The sequence below is a fragment of the Lolium rigidum genome, chromosome 4 (assembly GCF_022539505.1).
Source record: "Lolium rigidum isolate FL_2022 chromosome 4, APGP_CSIRO_Lrig_0.1, whole genome shotgun sequence".
Taxonomy (NCBI): Eukaryota; Viridiplantae; Streptophyta; class Magnoliopsida; order Poales; family Poaceae; genus Lolium; species Lolium rigidum.
The window spans coordinates 113842940-113855439 of NC_061511.1; the positions used below are offsets into that span (position 1 = coordinate 113842940).

The 12500-nt window shown below is 43.1% G+C and overlaps 1 protein-coding gene across 1 annotated transcript; it reads left to right on the forward strand.

Moving 5' to 3' along the window:
* Window positions 1-6554: 6554 nt before the first annotated feature.
* Window positions 6555-12163, forward strand: LOC124650525 (E3 ubiquitin-protein ligase ZNF598-like). Its single transcript, XM_047190037.1, has 7 exons — window positions 6555-6775; window positions 7340-7648; window positions 9165-9376; window positions 9454-9502; window positions 9636-9725; window positions 9847-9909; window positions 10064-12163. Exons 1-7 carry the CDS (start codon window positions 6608-6610, stop codon window positions 11747-11749), a joined length of 2577 nt encoding a protein of 858 aa, XP_047045993.1. The 5' UTR covers window positions 6555-6607; the 3' UTR covers window positions 11750-12163.
* The last annotated feature ends 337 nt before the right edge of the window (window positions 12164-12500 follow it).

Sequence of the window (12500 nt, forward strand, 5' to 3'; positions counted from 1 at the left end):
CGTGTTAGTTGCATCCAAAATACACAAATTAGAGGCAAAACAATAGCAAAAGTGTTCGGGAAAGTAGATACGTTTTGGACGTATCACCCGGTCGGACCGGGCTCCAGACCGAGCGACCCGGTCGCCAACCGGGCCCAGCACTTGTGCCATCCGGGCATGATCCAGTAACCTCAGAAGCATGACCGGTCAAGTCCCGGTCCCAGCTCCGGTTGGAAACCGGCTGGCCCAGTCACTGGCCCGGCCGGACCGGCCTGTGGACCGGCCTGTCCGGCGCCAAATCCCCGGGTTCCTCGAGGAATCTGCTGATGTGTCAAGTGGGCAACGGCCAGATTTCGAAGAACACTATAAAAAGCCCTTCTCCTACCTCTGAAAAGTTAGGCACTACACTACAAGTTGTTCTTGAGCTCTCTCTCTCATACTCCATTGCTAGAAACACCAAAAGGCTCAGACCTCCCTCCTCCTCCACCCAAACTCAAATCCCTCCGGTGAATCAATAGAGGAGGACCTGATCTACTGTTCTACCAAGCCAAATCTCATTCCCCCTTGTATTCATCAAGAAGCTTGCTCTCTAGGGTTCCTTGGAAACCCTAGGTGGGCAAGAGTGGTCCGGAAGCATCCGGGCTGTGAATTTGCTCCGGGCAAGATTGTGAAGGTTTGGAGGCTACCTCAAAGTCTACCACAAGTGAGCGAGCTATTCCTTCGTGGGATAGGCTCCGGAGAATAGGGTTAGCCTTCGTGGCGTGGGGAATCCTTCGTGGGACCTCCACCTCTCCAAACGTGACGTACCTTCTTGCAAAGGAAGGGAACACGGGAATACATCCTCGTCTCCGCGTGCTATCGGTTATCTCTAACCGAACTCCTTACTTGTGATTTAACTATCTGTGAGAGCCTTCGTGATCGAGTTAGTTGTATCCTCATATAGGTTGTTTCACTTAGTCTGCATTAGGCTCACCTTTATATTCCGCAAAGCCTAATATTGCAAAGAAAGAATTAAAATATGTAGAAACCTATTCACCCCCTCTAGGTTTACCATCTGTATACTTTCAGCTCCCCTTGTTCTTCTTTGTTGATTTCTTGACTTGGGGAGCTTTAGCTTGATTCTCCTTAGGAAGTGACCTATCTTCAACTTAAGGTTGAGCTTGACCCTGACCTTGTGGCCGCTTCCCTTGTTGCTGCTCACTCAAGTGCTTCTTCTTCTTCAATGGGCATGATCTAACATGGTGCCCTTCAACCTTGCACTTGAAACAAACAATCTTGGCTGAATTCTTGACTTGTTCTTGGCCCTTTTTCTTGTTGCTCTTGCTCTTGGACTTGTTCTTGATATTGGAGTTGAATCCAAGTCCACTCTTGTCATTGAGGGATTGTTGCACTCTCAACATATTGTCAAGTGTGGATTTCCCTTCATGACGCGTTTCCAAGTCTTTCTTCAAAGAAGTGACTTGGGCCTTTAGCTCTTTGATTTCCTATACATCGTTAGTAGAAATACAAGCACTAGAGGAAGTAGAATCTTCATTGTTAGAGCAACAAGGCAAAGAAAGTAATCCAACACAAGGTGTATCAATAGTATGCAAAAGAAGCCTGGTGACCGAGTGTATACGTGAGCACGCATCCATTGGTTGACATGTGTCACATCTAGCAATCCACTGTTACCATCATTGTTGGGTTAGCAAACCACATCAGCACTAACAACACTTTCAGATCACGTAGGATCCACCTTTTTGAATTCAAATAGTGGGCCAGATGCACTTTCAAATCATGTAGGACCCACGCCAAGTACGCTTAGCGATGGATAAGACAACGTCAAGGCACAAATCCAATTGACGAGAACCAGATCTCAACGCAGATCGTGTGGCATCTAGAGGGTGCTCACGTATACACCTAGTCACCAAATCCCCTCTCCAATAGTATGACTATAGGGATTACTAGGACTAGCACATGTCACTATAACATTTTGAGTAGAAGTAGTGCTCATGTTCAAATGAGGCTCACAAGATGTTACCTTAGTCATACTTGCCTCAAGAGCCAACTTTAGCCCATCATAGGAGATTAGGAGATCATCATGAGAGCCCGAGAGCTTTTTATGACTTTCTTCCAATTCCCTATAATTGCTAGTTAGCGAATCAAGTCGAGCCCTTAGCTCAACATTCTCCTTTAATATAGATTCTTCACAAGAAGTAGAGTTAGTAGCACAAGCATCAATAATAGATTTTTCTTTTTCAAGCACATAAGATTCAAAGGATTCCATTTCTTTCTTAAGACCATTAGTTATGCACCTTTCATTTTTCAGCTCTTGTCTAAGGAGATTGAATCTTTGTTTCTCATTTTCAATATAGGATTCCAACTCCTCAATGGACTCATCCCTTTCATTGAGGGTGTCCATTAAGAAATCGAATTTGACAAGGGCATCACCACGAAGGGTGCATCTAACTTTGTAACGGACTTTAAGTATAGCATCTTCATCTTGTTCATCATCATCACTCTCATCATTAGAAGATGTGTTGGGATTCAAAGTTGGAGTTACCTTTGGTTCCTTTGCCATAAGGCACATGTGCATACCGGAGGATGACGATGTAGATGTTTTGGAATCTCCATTCATGAGAGTCTCATGCCTCATAGAGTGTTCAATTTCCTTTACATTGTTAGACAACAAACAACTAAATGAAATATAAGCATTTTGTTCATGGCAAGAAGACATATCAACCATATCATCATGGAAGGTATGTAAGCAATTTATACATGATATGCAAGGACTATCGACACGGGCATGTAAGAAATTTTCAGTGCTAGATGTGTTTAAGTCCAAAGAGGAAACATTGCAATGGGATAGAAATGAAGAATCATCACTATTGAGCACAATATTAACATTGCAATTTCCCTTACCACTCACCATATCATTACCTTGTGTCTTGCCACACGTTGGTGAAGTGGATGAAGATGATAACACATCACGACCGAAAGTGGAAGCAACTTGGAGCTCTTCATGATGTGAAGGGGAAGAGAGCTCCTCGGAGATACCACCAGCCATAGGATACATGGACCCACCAAATGCTCCTCTAATCTTGGTCCAAATATCATGAGATGACTTGCACTTGATATCTCTCAAGAACGAATGAAATTATGGGCTCAAAGAGGATATAAACTCATTAGATACTTGAGCTTCAAGATGTAATTTTTTCTCATCCTCTAAAGATAGATTTTGAGGATCCATCGGAGGAGAAAAACCTACATCTAGAAATCGCTATATATTTGGACACAAGGTCCAAAGATTACAAAGCAAGCGATCTCCACAAAAGATAATTTGTGCCATCAAAGATAATTGTGTCATTGTGCACTATATTACTAGCCGACATCGTCTTTACTCTCAAGGCGGTGAAGCCTTAAATAAGGAGAGACATTGCTTTGATACCAATTGAAGGGGCGAGATGTCGCCTAAAGGGGGGGGGGGGTGAATAGGCGATATAAAAACTTCTATGGATTTGGCTTGTAAGAATGCGGAATTGAACTAACGTTGATTTTACAAGCACAAAATATAAATATGCTAGGATGAACTAAGTGCAACAACAACAACTAGAGCTAAGTAAGATAGGCACAAGACATATAAGAACAACAAGTGATAGCAGGATATATGAACTTCAAGCTCGATGGATATCACAAAGGAAAGTAAACAAGGGTATAGAAATAATCGAGGCACGTGGAGACAAAGATTTATTCCTGTGTTCCCTTCCTTGGGAGGAAGGTACGTCACGTTTGGAGAGGTGTGGGATACCACGAAGGATTTCCCAAGCGCCACAAATGCTCACCTTCTTCTCCGAGCCAATTCCACGAAGGATAATGACCCTTTCCTTATGGCTAGCTTTTCCTCCACTTCGGAGATGACAAGCTCCAAAACCACTTCACAAGCTCCACGAAGGAGAAGCCCGGGCCTCTTCACAAACTTCCACGAAGGGGTCACCGAGACACCAACCAAGCCAACAATGTGGTCACCCTCCAAGAGTAAGAAGCTCATGGTCTCTCACTCGAACAAATCGTGGTGGAGAGCTCAACACTATGAAATAATGCAAAGCAAGAACACCAAAGGTGTTCAAATCCTTCACACTCAAATACCTCCAAAGCAACAAATGCTAGGATGGAATTAGAGAGAAAGAACAATTGAGGAAATCAACAAATGACTCCAAGATCTAGATCCCAAGAGTTCCCCTCACTTAGAGGAGGAATGGATTGGAGGAGGTTGTAGATCAAGATCTCCTCTTTCAAATCGTCCTAGAATATGCAAGAATCATAGGAGGGAAGGGAGATGAAGCAAGCTCAAGAGGTTCAACAATGGTGGTTAAAAACGTGCTCAAGAACCCTAGAAAACTGTTGGGGAAGAAACCCCTTTTATAGCTAAAAGAAATATGACCTTTTGGGGCAAATATGGGAGCTTTTAGGGCATCCTGGTAGGAGGGCTGGCACGCCAGGCGTGGTGCCAGGCAGCCTGGTGGGAGAGCCGATCACGCCGGGCGTGGCGTCGGGTCAGCCCGGCAGAAAGCGAGCGAGACACCAGGTGGGAACTGAGTGCCCCCTAGATTGCGTTCGGTTGGCACCGGCGTGGGAGCCGGCACCACCGGGCGTGGTGCCGGGTGGGCCGGTGGGGCGGCCGGTCGACTAGGAGCCTCACCAAACGGAAAATATGTTTACAAAAACAGTGATAACTTTTGTGCCCGGACTCCGATTTCGATGATCTTGCACTTGTTGGAATCAGAACAACAATCCCTACAACTCTATGCATAGAAACATCATTGTACACCCACGAAGTAAAAACCACAAGATGAATGTTTTGATCTATCTATAAAAGAGACACCGGTAAAACCTCCAAACTCGAAAACACAATAGAAGATGCATGTGGATTCCATTTTCGATAAACTTGGGCTTGTTGTAAAGCTAGCAACAAGCTCAAGAACCTCACACAGAGAAACACCAAGAAGCAACAAGAATAGGGATATGCAAAACATGTAAAGGATTGAGCTCCCTAAGACGATGTGATCAAGTTACCCAACCGAAAGCCCCTCTTGATAGTCCGCTATCTATCCTATAACCTGATCTCCGAACAACCACCTTGAGACCGGTAAAAAGAAAACCTAGAAAGTTCATACCTTTGCCTTGCGCATTCCGCTTGATCTTAATGATGATGCTTCATGCTTCTTTCAAGCCGGAAAGCCTCACTAGATTATTGTTGCTTCGTGAAGACACATAATTTGCTCCCTCATACGCTATTATGGGATAGCTTCATTAAGCACATCTTCACATGTCCATTATCACCAAATGGACGGATAAGCTTCAAGTATATGGTCCTTTTGAGATGCTCATCTTGAACTTGCCCAACTCAACCTTGATGATGATCACCACTTGTTCTCATCCTCTCATGAGCTATATTAAATCTCACTTTTGATGCACACCCGTGAAAAGATACCTAACCTACATAGACAACACAAAGGCACACATATGATGGGTTAGTTCATAAAGCATAATTGACAAATTTTTAACGTAGGCTTTGGACGTAGACAACACAAAAATTTCAACGTAGATTGCACGTCCAGCCACTTCCCCGTCCAAATTAAGTAGGTTTTGGATGCTTCAAATCGATTCTCTCCTCCAGGAGCTCGATTCCTGCCTTCGATGAACAATTGCTCACCGTTGCCGACCAGACCTTGGATACAAGATCTCGACCGCCTTGAGGAGGTTGTCGAAGAGCTCCATGATGCATTGAAATAGGGTAGGTGGTTGAGGTGCAAGAGGGGAAGTACCCTAGGTAGGTGGTGGGAGAAGAGAAACTTCAGAGGCAAAGAAGAAGTGAAAGGAAGGAACATAGTGGTGGTTGGTGGCTCCTTTGTTGCTCATGACCTAGAAGATTATGTTGCAGAGAAGAAGCGTAAATGTTTTAATGAGCTTTTGGGCTCTAGAAAAGTAGGACATGCATATAGAGACCCATATACTATTTGTTTTCTTTCTTATATAGACATGTTTGGGATGCTAATTTGTGTACGTTTCACTGACTAATAGTGGACTTAAATCAGTTAATCGTCCGAATTTTGATTATTCACTACTCTCAAGCTGACCGAGCAGTTAACGATTACCGATTTTTTTACCATTGGTCTCATGAAAGACGGAATATTCTTTTAAAGTGAGGTGATGTTTCCGTCGACAACGAGACTCATCAAATCAAGTTTTTGAATTCAGTCCCTTGAAAATGCTCATGAGATTAAAATTAGAGTGTACATGAAAAAAAAAAGGGCATCAGATGCTCCATTTTTTTGTGCAAAAAAAGCTTTCTAGCCCCCCTAAAGACCTGCTGAGCTGTTTGGTTGATGGAAGTTAAATTTCCAGTTTTTTTTTTAAAGGAGTCAAATCACAAAAACACGGTAAAGCCCCCTATTGGAGTTGGAGTGGAATAAAACTGGGCACAAGGCCCCCCGTGCGCCAAACACCAAACACCAGCCCTGCTTCATCGTCTCGAACCTTCTCGCCTCCCTCCCCTCCCCACCCTAACCCTCCCCGCCCCGCCGCCGCTGACGCTGCCGTCTACCGCCGATCCCACCTCCGCTGCTCCCGATCTCCGCCGCCTGCCGAGATGGACGATAGCTGCGCGGTGTGCGCCGACGCGCTTGAATGGGTGGCCTTCGGGCCATGCGGCCACCGCGAGGTCTGCTCAACCTGCGTCGTCCGCCTCCGCTTCGTCCTCCAGGACACCCTCTGCTGCATCTGCAAGACGGATTGCCCCTCCGTATTCGTCACCAAGGTTTGCCGCTACGGCCCGATTCGTTATTGACCTGTGGCGGGGCTGGATCTTGGGTTCGCTGATTGCCTAGGGTTTCATCGTACTTGGATACGCATACTTGCTAGTTGATTAGATGGCTGTTGAGTATTTTTTTCTCGATTATTTGGATGGTGAAAATTTCAAGTAATAGCACGAATGTAGGATGCTCTGATGTCTCGTCTCCTAACGAGCCAAGTTAGTTCAGTCTATGGAATTGTTAGGGCAAAGTTGGGTTATCAGCCTATCTTCTGGTCCACTATGCAGGACGGGAAGCTGTTTTTTTTTACTATTGTAATTATGATTTACTAGAATTTTGGTTTGCCTTGTGGTTGGAGATTTGGTTCTCGGAGTTAACTGGGTGCCATAGTTCCTGTATTTTATTGTGTTGTATGGCATTGCACTAAGTTCTGTTTCCTGGAGGCCTATGGGACATCCTTTTGCATCCATGTCGCTGATTAAGTGCATTTATGTTTAGAGTAGATGAACATCATGGATTCTTTTTTTATAACTTCATGGATTTCACCTTCATCTTTCAACTTTCAACAGGCAATGGGAGATTACACCAGGGTCATCTCCGATTTCTCTGTTTTGCCCACTGCGGCAGTTGAAGGAAAGGTGGGGGAGTACTGGTACCATGAGGATACAAAGGCATACTTTGATGATGCTGATCAGTATAATATGATAAGGGCGATGTGCCGGCTTTCTTGTAGTGTATGTGACAATGCTGAGGATCAGATTGGTCAGGGACCACAAGCAAAGCGCAGAAGCAGGTTCAGGAGCATTGATCAGCTAAAAGGACATTTGTTCCATCAGCACAGGTTATATATGTGCAATCTTTGCTTGGAGGGGAGAAAGGTGAATTTCTTGACCACACAATGCTTTCTACTCTATTATGACGCTAAATCTGTATGTGATGGTTTTCTACTTCATTAGCAAAGTTAGCATGAAAATCAGAAAATGTTTGCGTATGTACAGTGTACATTTAAGGCCAGGAATTTATTGGTACATAATTGTTGATGTTATTGCTGTAATTTTATGAAGAGTAGAATCTAAAGGCTCAGAAATTTTCATAATTACTTGTTGGTTCTCTTGTAGTGCGGACTCATGAGAGGCTATAAAACTTGGTAACCAGTACTTACTTGGTCAGCTCATTAAACAAGGGATATAATTATATATACGTGGAGAAGTGAAATCAGCATTTCATCCTGCGAGTATGAGGGTAGTTAGTGCTTAATATATGGAGCGACATCATCTGCCTTTGGGAAATGAAGATATAATGGCAGGCAGATGATAGTTATAGTTAGTTAGTAGATGGAGCAACAGCAGCTGCCTTTGGGAATGAGTTGTAACAGCAGGTAGCTAGCCTTCAGCTCTGTAGAGACGAGGTGCGGCACCAGCAACTTCTGGCGCTGGAGATAGAAGAAGTGAAATTGTTTTACTGGTTTTATTGAGTACTTTACCTGATAATCCTGAGTGCTTGCCCACTATCGATCAAATATATTAAACACTCATTTATGCATACTTGTACCCAGCTCCGTAATTCTTGTTATGAATACTTGGATCCATAAATCTTGTTCAAGGACACTGAGACCTTATTCCTTTTCCCAATAGCAGAGTTAAACTGTGCTATCAACTGTTTATTTCATGTAATGGGACAGATGACACTAGGTTTGTCAGAAGCATGGTAATTAGGTATTGAACATTTGGAATTGTCAGTGTATGTCTAATTATCCTCACCCATGTATGCTATCTGTCACTAAGTTCGTCAGAAACATGGTAATTAGGTATTGAACATTTGATTGCCAGAAATATGTAAGCTACTTTTAACATAGCTAGATATTTGTACCCTACACATTTGTATTTCGCATAAACCGTTATATCCTTCATTGATAAATTGTTTGCAGAAACATTTTGAGTGACATGCAACCTGAGAGGCATGTGGAACATTCTACTCATATGATATATAATTAATAGTCAGAGTTGATCTTTTTTCTGTTGTTAATTGAAGTTGAGGTTGTTTCTATATTATATGCATTTTGACACACAGCATGCAGTGTAAAGTAATAACCTAATAGATTATTAGGATAATAATACATACTATTTTATCCTCAACTTATGGACAACTGATGAGTTTTAGAATTGTTTTCTGTTTAGTCGCGTGGTGTCTGACTGCTAGTTTTGATCACTTTGTGCCATTCTATACAGAGTAGGTGAATCTTGTGAGTTCTTTGTATTACCTAAAACTGAACAGAATCATGGCCTAAATTTTTCTCACCCCTTCACCTTTTAGTAGATATATATTTGAAATATGATGCTATGTTATTATTTCTCTTGGGATCCTGTTTGCTGAACTACTTGATATGCTGAGCAGGTATTCATCTGCGAGCAGAAGCTTTATACAAGGGCACAGTTAGCTCAGCATACAAAAACAGGTGACTCTGAGGTGGATGGCTCTGATGAGGTTGAACGTGCCGGTTTTACAGGACACCCAAGCTGTGAATTTTGCAGAAATGCGTTGTATGGAGATAATGAGCTTTACACACATATGTTGAGAGAACACTATTCGTGCCACATATGTCAAAAGTAATTTTACACCTTTGTCCTTATCTAATCTGTTACTTCAAACTTCTTAAATTTGCTGACATTGTGATCACATACAGGCTGCATCCTACACGGTATGATTACTTCCGGAACTATGATGATTTAGAGGTATTTGTGACTTGTCCAAATTGATGAATCCAAATCTCCATCTCTTATTGATTTCTATGTTTCAAGCCCCTTTCTTTTGATCTGTCACTTGCTCACTCATTCTGATATATGTTTCATTTGTTAATCGACTCAGATGCATTTTCGTAAAGATCATTTCCTCTGCGAAGATGAAGCATGTTTGGCCAAGAAGTTTATTGTCTTCCAGAGTGACACAGAGATCAAGGCATGTTTAGATCAAGCTGTTATTTTAGTAGCATTAGTGTGTATAACTACTATCTTCCCGATCACTTGATATGCCACTGGGTTACTTGTGTTTATACTGACTTACTAGTTCATTTCTACAGAGGCATAATGCTATGGAGCATGGTGGGCGAATGTCTCGTTCTCAGAGAAATGCTGCACTTCAGGTTTGTTCATGGTTCAAGACCTCTTAATTCCTTCACTTCTTTGTTTGTGCTTTAGCTCCCCCACTTTTTTTTTAAAGTATGCCAGTTTAGTACCAATATCATTGTATCCATTTATATTGCTCTAGACTAAAACATTTTAATTTGTCATTGTCAGATACCTACCAGTTTTATATACCAAAGAAATGAGCAAGATCAAAGGCGTGGCAGAGGTAGGGGTCGTAATGCTTACCATGGCAGACCTGACAGGGATTTCTCATTGTCTGTGCGGGATGGCAGTACAACTGCAGACCATGCCCTTGGAAGTCGAGTTGATAGTATTGCAGGGCCTTTGCAGTCATTAAGTGTCAGTTCTAGTTCGGGGCGGGCAGAAACTGGCCAAAGTTCAGCAAATGGCCGTGTGCTTGAACAGTTGTCTTTTCTTCCTCTTCAAGACCAGGATATTCCTGATGCTAGGATGGACGCTTTTCCTGATGAAACCTCGTTTCCTGCTCTTTCAGAGCAGCAATCAAGGTATGCGCTGGCTCTTAATCAGAGCTCAAGGGGTTCTGCCAGGCTTGGTGATGAATCGTTATTCCCTCCTTTGCCTGGGTCAAGTAACAAAGGTTCTGCTTCGACACAACAGGGGCTGCAAAGTCTTGCTAAGAACACACTTGCATCAAGGCTTCAACAGCGTAGTAAGGGCACTGTGAAGGTACTCAATTCTGCTCGGCCTCGAACAGCTGAGAATCCTGAAATAGTACCTCATGTTTCAAGTTCCACCCAGACCTGGCCTACACCTGATCAGGGGCTAGTTCTCTCTGGTTCTCAAGTTCGTATTGGAACTCAATCAATACGAGAAAATGGGGTCATGCCACCTGCGTCCAGCGGCTCAGCATGGAATTCCGGAGGTCCAAACAAGATGAAGCACTCTGTTTCTACTCCTGATTTTGTTTCTGGTGGGCCCTCTGTCCAGCCATCATCAAGTACAGCTTATGGCAATAAAAACCAACTGCCACAGCAAAGCTGCCAAACTTTGCCTGTTGTGGAGGATGTTCGGCAAGCCAATAAATCCCTTGTTGAAAGAATGCGTGCTGCTTTAGGGATGGATGAGGATAGGTTCTCTGCGTTTAAAGAAATTGCTAGTGAATACCGTCAAGGCGTCATTGATACCTCAGAGTATCTCTCGTATGTGGAGCAATTTGGTATATCACATCTTGTTCCTGAAATGGCTAGGTTGCTGCCTGACCCTCGGAAGCAGAAAGAACTTGCTGATGCTTACTACACCAATATGCGCTTTAAAAGCTTCCAAGAAAATGCCAGTGGTGAAACCATTACCTTGAAAGAGAGCAAGCGTAAAAATAAGGGGAAGGGAAAAACTCCTGATACAGAAACAGTTCCTGCTAAGGATGTAAGTGAATTGCTAGCTGATAGCTTTATGGACACTGTAAGGAAGCTTCAGTCAGACAAGATGGCTCAGGAAGGTGAGGCTGCGGTACTTTCCAAGGACGATTATCGATCTTCCAAGGGAAGGATCCCACTAGCTGGAGGGTCATCATCTGGTAATATGAGTATAGACGGTGATCCTGGTGCCATTTCGAAGGTGTCCGGAGCCAACAAAGATGTGAGCAAGGGAGGAGGGAGCAGCAGCAGCAACAACAGTAAACAATCGAAGAAGACGTCAAAGTTTCTCAGAGCTCGATTAGGCGATAATTCTCTGGCTACGCTTGATTTTAGTCGTCCTGATATGAGCCCCGAGCGACCAGAAAGGGAGTCACAAGGCCAACACACTGGTGTGCCTGTGCGAGGTGTTTGGAAGAATGGTGCAGCACAGAAGCTGTTTTCTAGCAATGGAAGGAAGTAAGTTATTTTTGTGCAGATGCTGTTTGATGCAAGCTGGTTGACGGAGAAGTGCACATTTTGTGATCTGTGGTTAACTGCTTTGAGAAAACGTCTTCTGCGTAGAAGACCGTGGTGGTTGAATTGAGTTTCGTTTTGTACTGGTTTCTGCTGGTTCAAAACCTAGAAAGTAAGGATGAAACTTGAAATAGTTCACTGCACAATGCCATGTTTGTGGTTAGTTATACCTTGGTCGAAGCCATTAGTACCAATGATTTTGTGACTTGCGTAACTTTGATTTCACTTTCTTTTCAGGCTGCTTGACTTTTGTAGGCAGGTTCCTGTATATTTACTGTATGTGGCAAGAAACTGCCACGTGACTCTGGATTCATACAAGCTCCAAATGCAATGCCTATTTTATTTTTCATTTACTAAATAATCATCTGTGCTCCACTACTCCAGTAAAATAGTTTCTTCTTCTTTTGGATGTTTTGGCTGCTTAAGTGAATTCAACAAACCTGAGTATAGAAACATGAATGTCCAATTCCTTTTCCTTGCTCGAACTTCTGTAGACGAAGTTAGAATATGCAAACATTTGCAAGCATTTAAGTATTTGACCAGGTCTAATGGCAACAGATCTCCACAGTTTCTGTACACACTATGTAACAGTTGAGTCTCTCGCTTTTGCTCAGCAGGATGCTACTCAGGGTAGATATAGATTAGGTCCTATTTACTGTCAAAAATAATCAAGAGAACTGAGAGACAAATGTCTTATT